Here is a 22,533-nt window from a genome sequence, read left to right as displayed (position 1 = left end):
TTCACAGTGAATGGGTTTGGAGCGTGAGATTGACACAACGTAAAATAATAGTATAAGGAGTAGAGCTTTCAGCAGGGTGCACTGACATTAGGGATAATAGGAGGCGTCAACGTTCCCTTCTTCAAGCCCTCCCAGTTAAAGCCCTCAAACCATCTGAAAGAAAAAACAGCATCAGTTTGTCAATGCAACATTACATTTTACAGTGAAAAAATGCATACATAAGCATTCTATTCATTCAAAGACATGCTTACTTGTGCTTCTGGATGTCTTTGACACCATTTTTCAAGTTTCCCAGTCGTTCAGAAGGATTATCCCTGCAGTTGACACACACACACACACACAACAACATGATGAGTCAGCATACAGACCACTTCAATGTGCTTAAACATCTGAGAGCACCAGCACTCACCTGCATAGCTTTTTGATTAGATTGGCAGCATTTTTGGTAATTTTCTTTGGAAATTCGATCATGTCGATGCCTCTCAGGATGATGTTGTAGGTTTTCATGGGATCAGGCCCAGAGAATGGAGGGCTGCATAATGGAGGCAAAGATATTAGTGTGGAGGAACTTAAACAAGTGACTGTGTTAAACTGCATACAAGAGACTCATTTTAAGAGAACTTCAATAGATTTCTTTGTTGTGTATGGTAGCGTATATTCCATGAAAACTTAAAGGGGAATTCCAGTATTTTTAAACCTGGGCCATACATTTACATGATTGGGCGTATAGGTGATTAATTGTAAACAAAAGTTTTGTAGTCGTTCTCACAGACTGCCTCAGCTAGCAGTCATGACACAGCTGCAATGGCTGCAACATAATCCCTTCAAGGGAACTCTGACCGTCAAAGTTACGTCCATTAAAAGTGTTATTATTATTTTACGGTTAAATAATAAGATCTATTTTGTTACCAAAAAATACAAGTCTCATTCACAGAGAAGTCCAACTCTGAAAACTTGCTTGTTGCCTCATTTAGATTGTCAAAATCAGTTAAATTGTCAGGCAAGACTTTGGAAATACATTCTTGTTAGCAGTTCCTCGAGGTAAACTCCAAACTCCCCTCTCCAGCTCCGACTTGTGTTTCCACCATTGTCTTCTTGCAACAACTCAAATCTGGCGAGATTTCAATGAGACTTCCCATTGAACAAGACTAGACATTACTCAACAAAAAGGTCTCTCTCTGAAGGAATCTTTTCTGTAATGCTTTCAGACACTTAGAACAACAAACCTCAGCCTATCAGTGGCAAAAACAAGCACTTTTAGTGGATGTTATGTTGACAGTCAGAGATGCCCTTCAGGATAACGTTGCAGCCATTGCAGCCGAGGCAATCCGCTGGTCTAATTCCAAAACTTTTGACAAGTATAACTCATTGGCACACCCACATATGTAAATATAGGGCCCTGGTTTTAAAATAACACAATTCGCCTTTAAGATATTAGTTTTATGGACATGCCCAGGCTTGCGTGTACCTGCCAGTTAAGAGCTCAAACATTAGGATTCCTAGAGACCAGTAGTCAGCTGAGATGTCGTGACCCTTGTTCAGAATGATCTCTGGTGCTACATACTCCGGCGTCCCACAGAAGGTCCACGTCTTCTTCCCAAACCCGATCTTCTTGGCAAAGCCAAAGTCAACCTTAAGAAATACAAATATTTTATATTATATATTCTTCAGTCAGGTAAGTTAAAATAGAATTTTGATTCATTTGATTGGGTACATATTAATTGTTATAATGAAATCATCTAAATCTTTTCAATAATACAGCTCTTTGCTTGATGCTTTGGCATAGTGGATAGAGAGAGCTGAGCAGCTCATTGCTGCTCTGCCAAAAGCTACAAACTGGTTTCTCCTTGAGGAGGGAAGGGAATGGCAGCACCCCAAGACACACAGAACCTGACTTAACCTCAATTATACTTTTTGTATACTATAATAATACTTTTATGTACAGCTTACATGATGCAAGTGTTCACATTTCACTTGATTCCTTCATTGTAACACCACAGAAAGATGAGATTTGACATTTTTGCAGCATTTCTAATCTTCAGCAAAGACACAGAAAATGTGATTTTGAGTTTTTTTGGGCCGTAAGCCCTTCCTGGTGTCTTACCAGTTTGGCATAGCCCCTGTGGTCCAGTATAAGGTTCTCTGGTTTGAGGTCTCTATAGATGATTCCTTTGGAATGCAGGTAAGCAAAGGCCTCCACCACACAAGCTGTGTAGAACCTGGTGGTTGAGTCCTCGAATGAGCCCCTGGAAACACAGCAGGATGACAGAACTGTGAACTGTGAACTGTGTGGTATTTGTCTAACAGAAACCTATTTTACCAAACCAACCAGCAGGTTTGCTCTGCCTAGGCTTCCAATGAAAAATGTGCCTGAAGTGTTAAATAAAGAAAACAAACGATCATCTCTGAAAATCACCAGATTTGAAACACTGTTAATAGAACTAAAAAGCTGACGTTGTACTGCTCCAAACTTCACTGTAGCGATATAAACTTGTAACTGATGTCAATTATTATTATTACTCTTGTGATAAATCAAAAACCCTGACAGAAAAAGAATTGGAAATCTTGAAAATGGATCAACTATGACTCTTAACTCTCTACATGCTGTGGTACTCACTCTTCAGCTAACACAGCTCAGTCACTAACCTGGTGAAATAAAACCTACCGGTCTCGAAGAATGGTCCACAGCTCTCCTCCTAAACAAGCTTCCATCAACATGTAGAGGTACTTGCTGTCCTTGAATGTTCTATAGAGTCTGAAAACACAAAAGTGGATGTTATCTCAAACAGCTTTTAAATGCAAAAATATATGATGAACATCTGGTTAGAGAAGTGCAACTGATAAATATGGGTGTTGATATTACAAAATTAAAAGGAAAGCTAACACGTATTCTCACAAAATGATGTCTGACAGCTTTATACTCGCAATACATCAATGTTTTAAACTACATCTTTATGCCTGCTTTGTAATGAAATGATTTAATTAACACAAATACAGCAGCTGTGAAGGAAACTATTTTAGATGATCTAAATTTTCTGACATATCAGAAACGTTAGCGTAAATAAAACTATGGATTTCTTAAAGATTCTAGGAAACATTTAGGATAACGTAATTACACAACAAAATATATAACACGCAGTAGAGTGTCGTCATTTTTAAACATTTTAATGTGGAAATGTTACATATTTCACGTTTAATATTCAAACTGATAAATGTTATGACTTTGATGCCTGCAACATGCAAAGTAAGAAGAAAACACCAGCATTCAAACATTTTTTGGAATCGAGGTTGTACCGACCATATTCCAATGATTGAGAGAAAAGAGCATTTGTGGCTTGAGGCAACAACTCAAGCATTTGAGAGGGTGTGTGGACCTCCATACATGAAGACATTATATAATTAAATATTTTGTATTAAAATATAAATTATATACATTTTAATATATATATTATATTAAAATGACAAAGAACCTGCAAGCTCCATAGAGAAAACTTTGGTGATCATGGCCTTCTGGCTCTGAAGTAATAAAGTACTGATCTGTGTGACATGGCATGTACAGTAGATTATTTATATTGCGTTTCAATCGAGCTCTTTAGAAGATGTACCTAACAATGAAGTCAGAGTGGGCCTCCTGCATGATGAGTTTCTCTGAACGAATGTGCTCCTGCTGTCTTGTGTCGACAATGTGCCTCTTCTTCAGTATTTTCATGGCGAAGGTTTTGTTCTCATCGCTCTTGAGCTGAACCTGCAGTGAGAAGGAATGAAGGTCAGCCTGCACTATAACCTGCACTGTCGGGTAAACAATTGTAAAGATGTCAAAAAGAAATCATTTGTGTTACTGTCACGGTGCAGTTCCCCCTTACCAGCTCGACACGCCCGAAGCCACCGACACCCAGAGTGTCGATGATGTTGAAGTCAGCCAGGTTGAGATTGAAGAAAAACGCGTTCTCTGCTTCATACCTGTGGTGCCGGGAAAAAGGGGAAAAAAGACAGAATGGGAACAGGATTAGAGATGAGATGAAGGATGAAAGAGGAGATAATCCACTTCCAACAACCTGAGACAAAATTTCCGTCTCTCCTTCAGCTCATTTGTTTGCAAATCTTAGAGGATTTGACTCATAGTAATCTATTGAGGATGTGGAGTGTATAAATGTGAACACGTGAACAGGATGTGTTTGAGTTTCATCCTCGGGTAAACCACTTTGACCTCTCTTTGAATGCAGACTGTTCTGTCCTCATTCCCGATAGGAAAGAACAAAGACGGGACATCCGACACATGAGCTGCTCGCTTCTCAGCTGGCTCTGAAGACATGCTTTGGCTCTGCCACCGAACACCCCGAAATGCCATTGCAGACCAGCGCAGGCTGGCGGCGGAGATTGTTTCCACGTGTCCAAGCCTTATCCCCAGATGCCCCGTGTCTTCTCTGGTTATTGTTTGATCCGGACAGAGTTTCATCAGCTCAGTCTCTGGATCAGTGGGCTTAGGACAGACCTGAGACTGGGCAGCCCTATCTGGGTCACTAAGAACAGACTACCGCCTCAACGTCAGGCCTTTTCTCGCACAAAAATAGTACAGCTGTGTGCCAATAACAGACATTTATCAAAAAAATTCCAGAAAACATGACATGTTTAGATAAGTCATGAATCTTCCTTCATGGAGCAGCAGGGATTAAGTGTATTTACCTAGAGTTCTGGGTTCAAATTCAATAAATAAAAAGAAAGAGACTCTTATTTTTACTTCATCCTAAGCTTATGGTGCCATTTGACATGTGGAAATCCATCAGATTGAGACAGATCAGTTACACTGCAATAAAAAAATAAAACCTTTTCCGTGAGCTGCATACCAGTGGGCACAGTGTTGGCACATGTTGGCACGTTACTGAGTACAGTGTTTCTCAGAAACACATCAGGTTACCAGGACAGTCAATGTTTATGTATAGTCACTACTATTAGCATGGAAGATTCACAGGTAATCCTCTGATCTGAGTCTCCCCGCCCTTCTTCTGGAAGCCGGCCCAGAGCACACTCCAAATCCCAAAATGCTCTCTGCTTAACAAAAGGACGGAGACTTGTAACCGAGAGCACATGAATTACTGTGTGTGCGTGAGAGGATTAATAATAATATCAGGGTGACCCACACGTGCATGGACTTACAACCCTGACTCCAAAATAGTCGGGACATATGTAAAACATATGAATAAAACAGAGTGATAACTTGCTAATCCTTTCTGACATACAGTATATACAAGTGAGAACAGTACAAAGACAATATATTTAATGTTTTTTCTCACTGTCAATGATTTTTGTAAATATGAGCTTATTCTGAATTTGATGCCAACAACAAAAAACACCTGTTGGGAACATTCCACAGGTAAACAGGTTAATTGCTAACATGTGATAGTATCATGATTGGGGATGAAGGCGAGGTTCACCACTTTGTGAAACACGTGATTGATATTAGTACATGGGTTCAGGAACACTTTAAAAACTTTGTCAGTAAACACAATTCTTTGCAACTTTACACTTCTTTAGGTTACATTTTCAATTGTATCTCCTGACACCACTGTGCTTATGCTCTGGTTAGGTTTAGGCCCCGAAATCACTTGGTTAGGGTTAGGAAGAAATGATATTTTGGCTTAAAGAAACCTTTTTTTGTCACTACATAACACAACTGGGAATTGTCCCGAGACCTCCTTTTAAGTATCCAATTGTGTCACGCTTACAAATGTTGAAACAAAGTGGTCCCTTGCCAAAATATCCAGTGGTTTCTCACTGACAAATGTGGAAATGCATGTCACCAACTGCTTCCGTAGCAGTGCTGTAGTACTTGAGATCAGTCTTGGTCTCGTCTCGGAATTGACCACATTTTTGCTCAGTCTTGTCTGGGTCTCAGAAAAGGGAGGACTGGAACTTACTCCAAGACACAGGGTATCACAGGATATTGAATAATTGTTTGGGACAAACCTTACTTAGTTTCTATGGGGAGACAAGAGTCACCCAGAAAACCCCAAAAATCTATTATGTTCGGGTTTCTATGTGAACGTGGATCTTTCAGATCAATTTAATACCTATGGTTTGCATCTTACACATTTTATTGTAACGCATTGTGGGATTCATACTGGTCTTAGTCTTGATCTTGTCTTGATTTGGTCTCAACTCCTCAAGGTCTTGGTCTTGTCTCAGTCTCAATACACTCAATACTGACTTGCTCTTGGTTTAGGTGGTCTTGACTACAACACTGGTATGTAGACTATGACACATACAAATGTGAACTTATCGGTGGTTTGAAGAAGTGTTAACTGTCAACATTTTCTTTTTTCATTTATTTTTTGTTTATGTTCTACAGTAAGGAGTCCCAAGTTTTTTGGAATATGGATTGTCGTCACACACACGGAAACCTGCACACAGAATCTGAGTTGTGCAACATGAGATGAGATGAGGTCCTGTTAATGAAGGAGTTTTACAAATGTATCTAGGGAATGGGGAGATGATTTTACATCATCCAGGTCTAAAAGTTTAAAAGTAATGGTATAAGTTGGCCAGCAGATGGCAGCATTGCACCATTAGAAGTCTCAGGGTAAGGCGTGAAACACTTGCTGGTGAAAAAAACTCCCAGACTTTCAAGGCTGAGCCAAGAAATTAACCTATTGCATTGAGTAGGCAATGGAAGAATGAACCATTATATTCTACTCTGTGCAAATTATGAATTCTTCCTCAAGCCATGAAACCAGCCTGTGGAGTACAAGGAATTGTAATTGTTGCATTTGTATCAGAAATAAACACTTCCTGTCGCTCTATGCCTCAACCAAGGACACATAGGCTCTCTGGCAGTCGATGAATAGTGGATACAGAGAACAACACTTGTGTATGTCCATGGTTTAAGCACCAGGTGGAATATGATACTGGCGAGCAGACCCAGTGGGACTCAAACAATACATCTACCTTAAATAGAAGCCTGAACCACGATGTTGAATGAAAACTAACACAGAGCTCAGCTGCATCCACCGCTGAAATGTAACACTCATTAGTTTCACAGTACAGTGTATTTTGAGGCCCTCATATGAGGCTGAGACGACATGGTTCTTCTTCCTGTCCGATCCATTACCAGCACTGCAAGACAAAGTGTTCCTATGCGGGTCAAGTAGCACCCCAGTGGGTGATAATCTGTATCGCTGAACGGATGAGATCATAAAAAATGATGCAATCCCCATGTGTCTACGTGTGTGTGAGTGTGTGTGTGTGTGCCATTATCCTCATTTCCTCTTCTCTGCTTCTTCTTGGTCTAGCCTGACTCGAGGGAGAGGACAGGCTCTCTGACCTTAAAGCTGACTCTCATTAAATGGCACTTTTATTTATCAGTAAGTCCTGCTGATTGATCTCCGACACCTGCTTGACAGACAGGGGACATGCTGAGTCATAATGGGTGATATATCTGCGTCACCCTTCAATCATAGAGTGTTTACTTGCAGGATGGACCGGGAAATCTACATTTTGCAAGTTAACGTACATGGGCGCTAACAGGGACTTGATGGTGCATTCAAGTGCAGAAATCAATATAAACTCAGAGATCTATACTTGAATGGTCACGAAGGTTGTTTAAAATTCGAAAGTTTTGATTTTTATTTCTTATTTTGTTATTTTCCTCCAGACATTTTAATGACACTATGAATGACAAATTACTTTTTAGGGTTTTTTATGCCTTTACGAGAGAGTGAACTGTACAGATGAGGTCCGTGATGCGAGAGAGAGTCCAGCAATGACATGCAACAAGGTCCCCGACAAGGAACAAGACTGGCGGAAGCATGATGATTAAGAAAAAGCACCCAACTAAGCACCAAATGTGGGCAGATTTTCTGTTTGGCAGGTAAATCTCAGAAGGCTAATGTCTGGACCAAAATAGTCATATAATAAAAACCTCAGCAGAGAGTCTCTGCTCCTTTATAGTGTCATTTACAGCTGTGTTGCTTCTGTCCTCTGTCTTTGTCTAAGTTTGACACACACACACAAACACACAAAGGGACAGGGACTTCATGGTGCACTCAAGTGTACCTCATAAACTCTGAAATCTACATCACTTTGCAAGTTAACGTACGTGGGCGCCAACAGGAACTTTATGGTGCATTCAAGTGCAGAACTCTATACTTCAATGATCACGAAAGGTTGTTTAAAATAGGAAGGTTTCTATTTTTTTCTTATATTTCTTTGTTCAAATACGTAGGCCTACATGTGTCATTCCTTTTTGCTCTTTAACTACAGTATTTCTATAATTAGATGCTAAAATAGCAATATCCCATTCGTTTTCACAAAGGCAGATTTTAAAAATACATTTTAATATTTGTTTAATTAATCGTCATAGCAATATTGAGCAATATTATTGCACATGGCAGATTTTCCTCTTATCGTGAAGGTCTGATCTGTAACTCACAGGCCACCAGGTCAACCCAATTATAGAAGTTTTTAAAGACTTCTGCAACTGCATTTAAGATACTTAAGTATGCTCCTGTTGACAGATTCTCACTTCACCTTACACAAAAAAAAATACTCTAATCTAGTTGTATGCATGCATAACGAGCATATGTACTCTGCTTTGTGTAGTGTGAAGCTCTTCCTGTAAAGAGAAGCAGCAGCTTGGTAAAAAAGAAAAGTACACATATAGCTCATAGCAGGGAGCCAGTGTTTGAAGAAAAGACCTGTCAGCCTCACAGAGCAGCTGTAGTTTGCTGTACAGTTACAGTACCGCTGTTTGCGGTTCATCCACTGTGACCAATTAGAGATAGTTTCCATCACCGTGGGATCCTGACTCAGGCTTTCCTCACCAAGAAACAAACCGGCAAAAGACAACACACACACACACACACAGCAGGCAGAGCTACCTTAATCAGGGTGAAAAGGGCTCTGATGTGACAGATTTCAGGGCGCAGAGGGAGAGAGTAGCTTTATTTAAAGGTCTGTAGAGAAGAGAGTTGGTAACAAATTATGGCCATGCAAGAGTTAGATTTCTTGCTAATTTGCATAAAATCAATCTTAAACTAGCTTCCCTAATTACCTGTGGATGGAAAGAATGGGGTTGTGAATGCACACTGCAGGTTTCTTTCTATCACACACATCTGCTGGCAGAGCAATCATCAGTGGTAGTGAGCTCTTAAGGGCACCTGGCCAGGTCTGAATGCCAGAGGCAAGCCATTGCACTCCCACTATAACACCCATCTTCCAGTACAGTAACTGGTGTTATGTTCTGCTCTCTGCTGATACCGACTCGCCAAAGATGACTGACGCTCCTGGCAGTCAGCCAGAAATCCAAAGCATCAGGCAGAAGTCTAGTCCACTTTGTCACCCGCCTCGTCCTCTCCCTGTCCCTCCTCCCTCCGTTTAGCCATCCACATGTCTCTTTCACTTCATGAGGCATTAAACCGCCCCTCTCTCTCTCTCTTTCTCTCTCTTTCTCTGTAATCTGTCATTACCAGCTTGTTGTAACCTTGACTCACAACATAGCACAGAGTGAGCCAGGTATCAGATTATGCCAGTGCGTGGCTGCCTGAACCCCAAGATGCCCAACTCATTGCAGAGGTGCCCTAAGTCTTCTATAGTGCTATTCTCTTGTTTCCATAGCGACGAAAAATAGAGTACATATTAATTCCTCCAGAAATAGAGGCGGAGGTCATAGCCTCTGCCTTCTGGCCGGCCACACGGGTATTGTCTTGTTATGTAACAGACCTAAAGTTAAGGCACAATGCATTAATGGCTGGGCGAGAGCGTTTCTTTATGAAATGTTACAGCTGGTGGGCAGTCATGGTATGGTTTAAGGTCACTGAGACTGAAAAATTAATTTGCAAAAATTAATTGATGTATTTTGATTAATTAATGCATACTAATACACTTTAAATGTCTTACTTGGCTTTGGCATCGGCATCCTCGTGGCCTTTACTGGACACATCCTCCAGACCTCCAATCAGGTGCTTGAATGAACTGCAACACGGATGCAAATGTTAAAACAGCAAACTTTTCTGAGACTTATTTTGTTTGAGAATCTAAAATCAAAGTAATACACATGAGAGAATAGTTAGAGGAAATAAAGCAGTTGGTACTGTACACTGTAGGCGATCTATAGAAGAAGCTGGTACAATATATGGCCAGACTGCCATAAAAAACGCTGCCAGTTACTATTAAATATTCATCAGTCTGCTTTTAGAGCCAAAAACATCACTGAGAGCAGATCTACTCCAAAGAGGTGTAGAAAAGTGTGATAGCAGACGAGGGCTGAGTGGGAACTTTAGAGACAAAAGTGGAGGTTGTGCATAAATCTTTTGATGAATGAATTATAGAATAGAAAACACACCGTGAAAACATGTTACTAAGTTACAATTAAAAACATAAAATCCAAATGAAATATTTTCTGCTCTTTTAGTACTGAGTACTAAGTCAGTTAAGTTAACTAACTCAACAAAAATCGTGCAACCATGGTCTTTTCAGGCCTTAATAACAAAAAAACAAAAAACACACAACAAAAAATTACAATAATAATTTGTTCATTTTCTTGCTGGATAAACTAGAACTTAATTAACTGTTATTAGTATGAGTATAGAGTAGATTAAAGATTATGATGAGATGTTAACTGGATAATAAAAAGCTACATAATACATCAACTCGCTGAAATAAAACCCTCATAAGTTGCACCCGTGGGGAGGTCTGGCACACGAGAAATATAACGACGCTTCGGCTCATTTCTCTCTGAAGTATGGCTGCGAACAACTCCAAACATCCTGGAAGAACAACTAACTGAGACAGTTTTCATACAAAGCTCATCAAGCTGTCAGCTAGAAGAGGTAATAATCCATCTGCCGTTTTCTCCTGTTGAGACCGTAATGCCTGTGAGCTGGGACTGTTTCCGAGCGGAGCTATTCTTTAAATGTTTGGCTGCCTACAGTGTCTATTGTACTGAGTCGGTGACTCCCTGCCGCTTGTTTTTATTCCCTGTCTCTTTCCCACTGTGTCTATGTCCTCCTCCTTTTCTCCTTCTTTCCACCTCTGTACGGTTCTGTTGAAATGCATCACACAGGTATGGACACACAGAATAACAAGTGTTTGAATATTAACAACCTGGCATCTGCACCAGAACTGGTCTGACACACGATGAGCTAGTTCTGCGGGCTGTGACAGCATTAGCTGTATGACAGGCAGAGTGAAAGGCAGTGGTAATCACCTGTGCTGGATGACTCACTCACTATCCCCTCCGCTAGCTTTGACGATGGCCCATTTGTGCCTCCCGTGTTCCCTGAGGCAAGAGGGAGGCCCTGGGTAAGGCGATACTAGCGTCTACCATCCTCCTCCCCACACCCCTTATCCATCTGTCTCTCTATTCTTACCACATGACTTCATGCCAGAGACGAAGATGGAATCGATTTTTTTTTGTTTAAGTACAATCTTACCCTAAAAACATGATAAACATAGTAATGAAATGTCAGCCATGTTAGTGCAATAAAAGCAAAGCAGCAAATATCTGAGATGAGATTAGTTCAAAGGGAAACATGGAGCTGAAAGATTTATGGTTTTGGGCTTTAATAATCTCAGTGGAAAAAACAGCCATTCCTGCACAAATCTGGCATAAATCTACAATAAATTCTTTTCTATAGTTTACTTTAGGTTTAGGTTTAAGAGCACATTTTTCACCTGCACTGTTGACGTCATTTAACTACGCAAGTCCAAATCTCACAAGTTTAGTTGTCTGTCTGGAAAACATTTGTTTTAACATAGAAGCTGGATCATCAGCAGACTTCAGTTTGTGACATGATTGCCCTTAATGAAGACTTCTGCGGAGACATTCAAACTAGCAGTGAAGTAAAAGCATGATTCTGCAAATACACAATCTATTTCTCACTTCGCATTTATTGAATTTCTCGAAAATAGAGGTTATTGGCTGAATTTGGATACATCTGACATTTTTGTGACAACCACAATATTTTTTTAGCTTGTAAATTGAAAGTAATGATGCCGAAATGTGTGCCAGTTTTGGGATGCCCTGGTAGCTCACACCGTAGAGCATGTGTCCAATTTATGGAGGTTGAGTCCTCAGCAGTGTCCTGGGGTCTCGATCCTCCGTCTCCCCCTTCCCTCTCTGACTCTTCAAGCAATTCTATCCAAATAAAGGCTAAAAGCGCCCAAATAATAATCCTTAGGAAAAAATGTGTGCCGTGTTCATCTACTAAAGTTTAGCAGTGGATTCACATGGATGTATGAGTTCAGGGAGCAGTTTGTCCTTGTCATACCATAATGAGCAAAGAAGAATTTCTGGCCTAGTTTTACTCGGCTGCTCATGACAGACATTCATTCACTGGCTGAATGGATTTCTTTTTAATTCTAAAGGGGAAAAAAAGGATTATTATGTTGTGTGGGAATTATTTTCATTAATACTCACTCTCTATCGATGACTAGACAGGTGACCGCCTCTGCTGCAATGACATTCGCCGTCCTGATGTCCTCCCTGGATAAAAAGATCATACAACACAATCAGGAACAACAAGTGAGCACATTTGATCCAATAATCCAATAATCACAAATTAGTATTCATTTGAAATGCTTCATTGGAGCTGTGATGATGGAAACAGTCATAACCTGCACATCAGTTATGTCTTATTCAACTCCATTCACTCCATAAATGGCACTGGCGCACAGTGAACTCATCATCCTCAACAGGCACCACACATCACTGCATGATTGGCATTACTCTTTATTATATTTGACATCACGTTCATCTTCCTCTGACGATAGTGCTTCCTCAGATGAGTCGCCCCAGTCGCACGAATCCTCAGAGTCTGTATCCCAGGAATCCATCCTTCACTGTGAATAATTTTTTGTGCACAGAGTCCCACAGCGATAAGCTCTAGCTCTGAACCAGCAGGCTGCCCAGGGCAACCCTTCAACAAAAGACACTCCTGAAGTACTTGGATATAAATCTCCCAACCAGATGTCGTGTTATCCACTTTAACACCGACTAAAATATTACAAAAAGACAGGAAATTCTTCGGGGGTTGTCCCATAAGAAGATTATTTTATGTCCAATCTTTTTAAAAAAAGGAAAAAGGATCTGATACTCTGGGTGGATTTCATATCCTGATTGGTAGCAAATAAAAAGCGAACGCAGCCTCTGTTCTAGAGAGTCGATTCAATTCAGCTGAAGTGCAAACAGTAACTGACAATCACTCTCTGTGTCTGATCTCAACTCAGACATACAGCAACCTATTTCAATGAGCTGAGGTGATAATTCCTCCTCATGCTACGTCAACTCCCTCTTTCAAACACACACATGCAACCCTCCCTCACACACACACACACACACACACACACACACTGAGCTCCAGTCTTTCTGCTGACCCCGTTCATAAAGGTCACAGCTGGTGGGGGGACAACAAATTTTGAAAGGTGAGGACTAGAGAGGAGAAGAGAGCAGAGGAGAGGAAGGCAGTGTTTATCACGAGCATGGGATTTATTAACAGATGACTATTGGGGCCCTCTAGCTAGCATAGCACATACAGTGTTTCATTCACCTCTGATAAGCTGCTTTGACCTGCATCCATGCTCTTAACACAATACTCTGGCTAACACTGCTCCACCTGTTCTTCTGCTCAGCCACAATAGCATTCAATACCATCTACATAAGCACACTTATATTACTATATATTATATTTTAGTATTAGCAACCAGGTTAACGGGTGAAAGAACAACAAATGAAGACACCATGTTACACCTTAATTGTTACGCCTTGTTAGGAACAGTCAGTAGAAATTAATTCCTAATGGTATAATAAAGGAGAAAAAGAAGACGTTTGTGTAATTCATAAAAATCAAGCATAAGTGACCCTCATAATATAGGTTTAATGTGATGATTATTCAGACATTCAGAAGCTGAACAGGGATTCAAGTTGCACTGTCGAGGGATGCAGTGCCAGCTGCGAATCTGCCAACATCCACCAGCTGCAGAGTCACATTTCATAAGCTATCGCCCCGACTTCTATAGATTTACCTGCCTCTGTTGAGTAACTTCAACAATTCATGTCATGCATACAAGGAATCAAGTAGTAGATATGCATTCAAAATGTTGAGAAGTCATTAGTCAATAATTCAAGAATGCCAAAGACTCAATGAATTCATTCCAGGTTGATTTGGTGCCACCTGTAGTTACTGGTGGTAATATCGAGTGCAGTTTAATACTACAGGTCACAGAATCCTGGGGACTGCAAATCAAACTTTTGTTGTTTTAATAAAGGAGTCAGGCAATAACTGTCTTTTTCCATCATTCTCTGAGCAATTGTGATCTGGCAAGGCACAATGTAAGAAGTTGGTTATGTCTCTCAGAAAGTTGGAGGTGTGCAGCCTGTTGCCTGCAGCTCTTCATCTAAAGCTAAGCTCGCACTACAAGATTTTAGCCCTGAATCTTCCAATCGCCAACGGGTTTTTGGAGCTAAACGACAAAAAGTCCCAGATCAGAGGCAGATCGGGTGTGAACTGTTCAAAGATGCCATCCAGGAGCTAGCATATTGCTGCTGACGTGTTTGTTGATGGCCATCGGATATCTAGCAGGCTAAATATCTGAGTCACAAATCAACCCACAAACAACTTGGAATGCTTGGACCGTGTTACTCCCGTTTTATGTTTGCCGTGTGTGACTCCCTGTCACCGATCACTCATGTAGTGTGCAAACCGCAACGACTGCAAGACTCCCGATTACAGGGCAGAAACTTGTATAGTGTGAGTGTGACCGAGGCGTAACAGCTCACTGTGGCTGCTCCTCCTCATTCAATTACTCTCTGCAATATTTGACACTAACTTGCTGTCAACAAGTGCTAAAAAATTTATGTTGTCATCACACAATCGCATTTTTGATTAAGATAACGGTCACTGCTAATCTCACTGACTACTTCATTACTACTTCATTATTTATTCATTAGTTTTGGGGGTTTTTGGTGATCTACAACTGGAGTTTCATTATACCATCTTGTGTTGTATAGTGACAATTAAATTAATCCAGAATCTTGAATACTAACACTAATGTTCCACCAGTATGCTTTAAATATGATGCTGCAGTAGTTGGAAATGTTCGGTTTGACTCCACATGAGACTTAAAACAACATTTTTCTCCAGGAATGTTGCATTGACCCCTCACATGTAATACTGCAAATATAAAGAATATATTGCATTAAATGAATCAACAGGCCATGATCTCAATCACCATTTTGTTACCTAATTTGCCAATATAGTGACTTCACAGAAACAAATTGAAATGAAAAATGAAAAATGATAATGACGATTGCCCCGACTGTTATTCTAACATTATTCTCACTTTAGCAGTTTATTCCCCACATTTTCTAAATGGTAGATATGTTAACAAAAGCGAACTCATCAGGCAGACACACACATCATTGATAATGAGCTTAAACTACAGCGACGACCACAATCTGTTACATGAGTTAACTTGTCTCACAAGAGAAGGCGTACAGTGTTTGTGTCATTTACTAACCATGGTGATACAACAAAACAACACAACAGTTTGGGCTATATTGAAATAGCGGTTACATAAGTATGAATCATCCTTGAGAGACCTGAAGGGTTTCATATTAGAGAGCAGCTTGTTACACCTGTCCCCTGCTGCTCGGCTGTAGCTGACGAAAACAACTTAGGGTGTCACTGTGTTGATGTTTATGTGAAACACAAGCGCTAAACAATATCTGTCAGTATGATTCATTTGCACACCGCGGAGCCCAAGTCATCCACTAAGCCAAAGATGGCTCTGCACTTGTTAATTGCAGCGCAACAAGAAATGCATTGGAAAACGGACACACACACACACACACGCTCAAGCACAGACGCACTAAAAGCAGCTGCATGCTGTGTCTGAAATGTCCTTTGGACTTATGCTGGAGGGAGCCTGTGGTGTTGATTTCCAGTAGATAGTTGAAATGAACCTGGTAATTGGACAGTGATCTGGTGTCCTGGGAAGGGGGTTAAGAAAATAACATACCAGCTTGGCGGCTGAGAGCGGGTCAGTAGCCATGGACTGCAGTGAGGGGAGTAAAGCCGGGGTCAGGACTGGGGCAAGAACAAGAAGCGGTCATGGAATACACAGCCCATCATTTCTGTGACTGATGCTACTTCCACACTAATATGTTCTTGTTTTACAATGATTACCAAACCTTAAAAGACTTTTGGAAATACTGCTGACCTCATTTTGCTTCAAAAAGAAGTATTCAGGTGGGCCTGGACATGTGGATGATGAAACTTCTCAGGTTGGTTTTGGAGTGTTTATGCAGGTTTTTCTCATTAACTAGAAATTGTGCATTTTCCACATAACTGCAGGGTACAGTCACTTTCCAGAGCATACCATACATTTTTGCATTTCTGAATATATTTTTCCCAACTCTTCCAGATGGCTTTAAAAATGCTTCCTTCCAGTACATGCTCTTTAAAGTGAGTCAGTCACAAGCTATGTTGTTAGAATAACCAAACATAGACAGTATGAATATGATAACGTGGAAAGTTTACTCTCCAGTCTCAGATGTCTCTGCTTTCCACAAACACATTAACAAACACACTGGGGAGCAGTGTTTCTCACGTTAACAATTTATTTTAGTGGCCTGCCCAAAAATAAGCTGTCTGTGATAGTTATATTTTTTATTTCTCACTGTCAGTTTTCTGCTTGGACATGCAGTTAACAGATGAATGGTACAAACTGGGCTCTGGCTGCAATGATTCATGCTGTTTTCAGCTCCCCACCCCTTGGGTTCCAACACCTAAAATAAATGTTTGGCCTTTGGGAAACTCTGAAGAAACAGTCGCTGTTCATAGCTGTATTACAACACGACAATTGTGCATGTTTCCAAAATAAAAAAGTCATCATGGGATTCACTTTGACAAAGTGCTTCTCAAGCATTCTCAAAAAAGCTTCAAATCTTTGGGAGTTCATGCTGTGATGGTATGAACTGGGAGCATTATCTGTGTAAAACAAGAAATGTTTTCAGTGTGAAAACCTGCGGTATGATTCAGAGGAATGTAAAACACACAGACAGGAACATACAGCAGCAAAGTGACATATACAGATTGAAGTTAATGCTTTTACTTATGGGTATGAGCTGATCCAAGACTGAGGGTATGGACTGGACTGAAAGAAGAGGGGTTTGTAGAGGGGTCTACAAAGCATGAATGCAGCATTCATTTCAATGAGACCACAGTGTTGGTTCAGTATGAATGCACAGCAAGCTTCGGGGGGGAAAAAGGGGGTCACTCTGCAAAAACGTTGAATCGAGCAAAACTTTTGCAGCAGTACAGTGAAGCAACGTCCAGCAGCACTGTGTGTATCTTAACTGCACAGTTTGTATATTCCTCCACTCTGGTTCTCTCACTCAAAACAATGAAGACAAAAGATGTAGTCTGATGATGTCATAAAGTAGCATGGGATCATGGGAGTTGCTGTTTTCATTGTTAAACAACCACCGTTATTGATGGAAATATATGCACCCTGACTCAGGCAGAAATGGGTGGAGGTAATGTTTTACAGTTTTATGATCATGAGAATGATCACATTCTCTAATGGATCATCTCATGTTGATGCACCGTCACGTTTTTCAACATTTAATTGTGGAAATGTTATGCATTACACTCTGATGTTTACCATGTTCATCATCTCAGTTTAGCATGTTGTGTTAACATGCTAATTAGCACAAAACACAAAGTACAGCTGAGGCTAATGTGATTGTAACTGTTGCAAATATTCACTCACTAACGCAAGAATTAGAGAAATTAGACCTGATAATGGCACTGTATGAAGAGTGTAGAGATCACCAGTGTGATTAAAAATTATCCTGAGGAGGAAATTAATGCCTGTACCCAATGTCATGGCAATCCTCCCTATACTTGTTGAGAAATTTCACGTAAAACCACAAATATAAACCTCATGCCACGAAAAAGTCAGGAGGTTGTTGAACCGTTAATGTCTGTCCACATTTCATGGCCCTCTATCCAAAAAGGACAGGCTTGGGCTTTTGTGTTAGATATCCAGTTTAGTAAACCTCTGCCACAAAGAAGTAAAACTTCTGTGCAGTGGTCATACCTGTTCAACATTAGAGGGATTGGAGTGGATTCCCTGGTCTAACATGCCCACGCGAACACAGCCTCTCACATTTACCAGAGCAGGGCTATATTTGGCCTGAAAGTTGTCAGTCTGACACTGACGCCAATCACATTTCTGTCAGTGACATCCTACTTTTTTCACACAATCTCTCTCATCTTCTACTCCTGTAGCACACCTACCAGCATACATTCACACAGAGTACACTCAGGAGCAGAGTTCAGGGCGCACATTGTCTGTGCTATTGATGGATCTGCACTTCGACTGAGAGTTCACACTTCACCGTGACAGGAAGAATGTGACAAAAGATAGTCGAGTCAAACTGGAAGACTGCACCTATTGGGATAAGATAGAGTTCATTAATGGCTTCACAACCCTTTAGAGAAAACAGCTGCTTTAATAGACACACACATCACACACCAGCACTCACACAAGCTCTAACAAACCATTTTGGTTGGCAGGAAAACAGACTTTGATTTGTAAATATGTCTTTCGCACAGATCAAAGGCAACGTCTTCAGAAAAACAGAGTAGCCTCTGAGTAGGGGCTATTGAGTTTCATGAGCATGGACACACACAGTTAACTTCTAATTAGAAAGATGGCCCTACAGAAGAGCCCTCTGATCAAAGACTGCCTCGAAGATGGCCAGCATCTCAATCATTTAAATTTTGCGCGACATGCTTGACCATCAAAGGTTGAGTTGAATAGGCGAAGACACTGCAAGACAAAAGGCGTTCGTGACAACATATGATAATACAACAAGCAGATGCCGCTTTGTTCTGGTGGGATATAGAAAAGATAGGGTCTTCTTGATTAAGCAAGGCAGGAGATGCTCTTGAAAGCGCTTTGAAGAGCTTCTCACGACAGCACACTACTTGAATTCTGATTCTGGGAAACACTACAAACACATGGATGAGAATATATGGATGCAATAAGGATATGTGGGATGTATCATATTATGTGTGTGGGGGACTATTAAGTCACTGAATTCCCTGAAAAAATGAAAAACACTCCAACACAAAAGTAGCACAGCTGCTCAATCCATTATAAATTAGTACTTTGAGTCACGCTCTCATTCTTTAAACAGCACGTTTCTTCGTCTCATTAGTGTAAAAGGATCAGATTTCTATTTGGAACAACCTCTCCTCTATTTCTATGTGGAGATCAAGCTTCCCCTGCCTCACATGTGCCACATGCATTTTCATGCGCCTTCATATTTCATATCCTATAGTCATTATCTTAACATATGGGGGAAGCCCAGCCATCTGTGTTATTCCAGCTGTTGCCTGAACATCACACCGAGCACCTAGTGTTCCTTTTGAGATTTAAAAATCAGTGATTTACAGTGTTTTGACAACACATAAGACAGCATTCATTTTCCACAGAACATCGCTTTGATTCAACACAACTCTCTTTGCATTATAAAGTGCTAATGATGTGCTCTTAAGGAGTGATTGTCAGAGCTAATTAGAGGTGGCTTGCACAGTCAATGTCCACAAGATGGCGACATCTCCACTTTTTTCATGTTAACAGTGTTGGCTATGTACATGCATGCACTCAAATACACGTGCATGAGTGCTTCTCTGTTTCTACCTGAGTCCTTGAAGCCAAAATACACCTGAGACTATTTTCTATCCCTACCCTCCGTCTGTTTAAATACTACTCTATCCATGAGGGTGCACAGTCATGACAGGACAGAACAAACAGCAGGGTAAAAACATCACTTGCCAGCAGCCATATAAAATATTTGTATTACACCAAAGTGTTCCTTCAGTGTATTTGAGCGCTTAGATGGCAATGAAGGTTAGCACTGGCCGTGAGTATAATCAACCTGTTTATTTTGAACTTGCCTCAGTTCAAAATCTTCACAGCTAGAACACATGTTCCAGAGACAGACTTACATTGTACATAAGTTTGTAATGCTGGACACTGTACATGCTTGGCTTGTATCTGCTAATTACATGTTTTCTATGTTAGTAAAAGCAATAGGACTGTACCAAACGTCATTTTATTTACATTTGAATCTTCTTTTGAGGTTACGAATGAAGCTTTGAATTCCTGTCATCATATCTTATAGAGCCTGACCGATATATTGGTTAGCTGATATTATCAGCCGATATTGACCTATCTCGGATATATTGGTAGCAGCCCATATGTGCTGATATGAAACAATATTTTTCTAAGAGATTATAATGCAAAAAAAGATGCTCGGGGTAACTTTTAATTATCAAATTCCCAGTGAAGTTTGTTGTTTTGAGGGAGCAATGCAAAAACTGTGTGTACTGTGTGTATTGTGTGTATTGGCCAATATATATTGCTATAGGAAGTTTTTTACTTCGTTGAAAAATGAAGCTTAGCGAAAGGTCAGTGAGGAAGATTATGTCTTTACGTGTGCCCTCTAAGTCACAAATACAGTATCCTGCCTTTTCCTAATCTCCTCCTGCTCGTTCTCCTCTCCATCCAATCACAACATGTGACATCATCCACTGGCGATTCATTAGTAGCTGTCAAATTTAAAGTTAGATGATTTAGTTGTCATTTCAGCATTGCAAAGACATCATCACCCACCTCCTCCCCTTCACCAAATCAACCATGGATGCCTGGCCATCCCCAGTCAACCCTCCAATCAGAAATCATTGAAACTGTTCCTAGTCAAGCTTCATTCCTCACTACCACCACCAGTGTCTAAGTCTCCTTCATACTGGAAACACCTAATACAATGGACTGTTTCCCATGGTGACCTACTGAATCCTTCGGTTCACAATGAAATGTATCTTCCTCATATCGTCTCACTTGTTTTGTTTCTATTAAATGTCTCTCTTGATTAACATCAAGTATCCGTCGCGATCTAAAATGTTATGAAATCATCATCATAAAAAAATGGTTGAACAAAACCCTAAAATTGAATAATGTGATGAATCTGATTAAATGAGTTAGTCTTTTGTTTAATGAATATATCTCGTCAGTTTCATCAACTTAACTACATGAACGTTTTCATAATGTACATGTTCTTGTTTTTCAAAGGCTAAACGATCACAATCATGGATTGAAGCAGAATATTTAGTTACATAAAAAGAGTTGATGATTTTCTTTTGTTTTCATAAATATTGAGGCTCTGGAGGTATTGAAAATGTTTGGATCACACAAGTTGGAAACAATCCTACGTAGCCACTACTGGAATCTACAACGGTATAATACACTAATATTAATATTAGTGTAGAAATGCACAAATACTTGAATTAAACAGCATTTGAACGTGATTTGTGTTTGTGATTTTGAATTTGAATTGACGTTGTGAATCTTTGGTAGAACTCAAACAGAACTTTCTCACCTATTCAACACAAATGTTTATAAAAGACAGAAGGAGGGTGAAAACTCATTATTATAGAAAGTCAGAATGAAGATGTCCTTGATGTTGATGTCATGATGCTCTGGCAACCAAGACTGGAAGCGTTAACAAAAGACCAAAGCACAAAGATACATATACATATATATATATATATATATATATATATATATATATATATATATATATATATATATAAAAACCACTGACAGGTGACATGAATAACATTGATCATCTCATCACAATGCGATGTTCTGCTGGGAAACCCTGGGTGCTGGCATTCATGTGAATGCCACTTGACACGCACCGCCCATCCAAACACTGGCATCTGTAAGACGTGCTGGAGCAGGTCTGATCCATGGAGGCCCCACCCCCCAACATACAGGACCCAGAGGATCCACTATAAAACGCCCTGGTGCCAGACACCACAGGACACCCTCAGAGGTCTTAAGTCCATGTCTTGACAGGTCAGAGCTGTTTTGGCTGCACAAGGAGAACCTTCACAATATTAGGCAGGTGGTCATAATGTTATGCCTGACTGGTGTATATATACAGTATATATATATATATATATATATATATATATATATATATATATATATATACAGTATATATATATATATATATATATATATATATATATATATATATATATATATATATATATATATATATAGCACTTGATGTGGTGGTGAGAAAGCTCCTCTGTCACTTCAATGTAAACATTTTTTTCCTTTTGATTCAGGCAAATATAGAGCTTGAGAAAGAAGAGCATGCCACAGTAACTGTATGTGCTCTCATTTCTGCAAAAGGGGTGGAGGTAAAATAGCTGCATCTCTATATATTCACGGTGTTTATATAGTACCAGCTAGGAATATGATTCCATATCCAATGGTTCAAACATTTTTGCTGCTTAAGAGGCTTTAAATTTAGCTTACACATATTTTCAGTTACAGAAACAGCAGTGACAGTTCAGACTGTGTCCTTCTGACAGAGTTTTTGTGTTACATCTCAGAAACGGAGATGATTTGTCAGAAGAAGAAGTTATGTCATGCCTTTCAAGAAGAGTGAGT

At 40.1% G+C, this 22,533-nt stretch overlaps 1 protein-coding gene across 1 annotated transcript in view; it reads right to left on the bottom strand.

The window, feature by feature from the left end:
• Positions 1–22,533, bottom strand: part of LOC141008892 (cGMP-dependent protein kinase 1-like) — a 94,526-nt gene that overhangs the window by 2,000 nt on the left and 69,993 nt on the right. Inside the window, exons 8-17 of the mRNA XM_073481247.1 lie at positions 12,413–12,478; positions 9,892–9,966; positions 3,864–3,960; positions 3,606–3,745; positions 2,666–2,755; positions 2,105–2,246; positions 1,469–1,632; positions 410–532; positions 252–314; positions 87–153 (exon numbers count right to left, since the gene is read on the bottom strand). Coding sequence (XP_073337348.1) covers positions 87–153; positions 252–314; positions 410–532; positions 1,469–1,632; positions 2,105–2,246; positions 2,666–2,755; positions 3,606–3,745; positions 3,864–3,960; positions 9,892–9,966; positions 12,413–12,478 — 1,027 coding nt within the window. The remainder of the gene's footprint in view (positions 1–86; positions 154–251; positions 315–409; positions 533–1,468; positions 1,633–2,104; positions 2,247–2,665; positions 2,756–3,605; positions 3,746–3,863; positions 3,961–9,891; positions 9,967–12,412; positions 12,479–22,533) is intronic.

This window comes from Pagrus major, chromosome 15, assembly GCF_040436345.1.
Source record: "Pagrus major chromosome 15, Pma_NU_1.0".
NCBI lineage: Eukaryota > Metazoa > Chordata > Actinopteri > Spariformes > Sparidae > Pagrus > Pagrus major.
The sequence above is the reverse complement of the archived record's forward strand: the minus strand, read 5'-3'. Positions and strand labels throughout refer to the sequence as shown.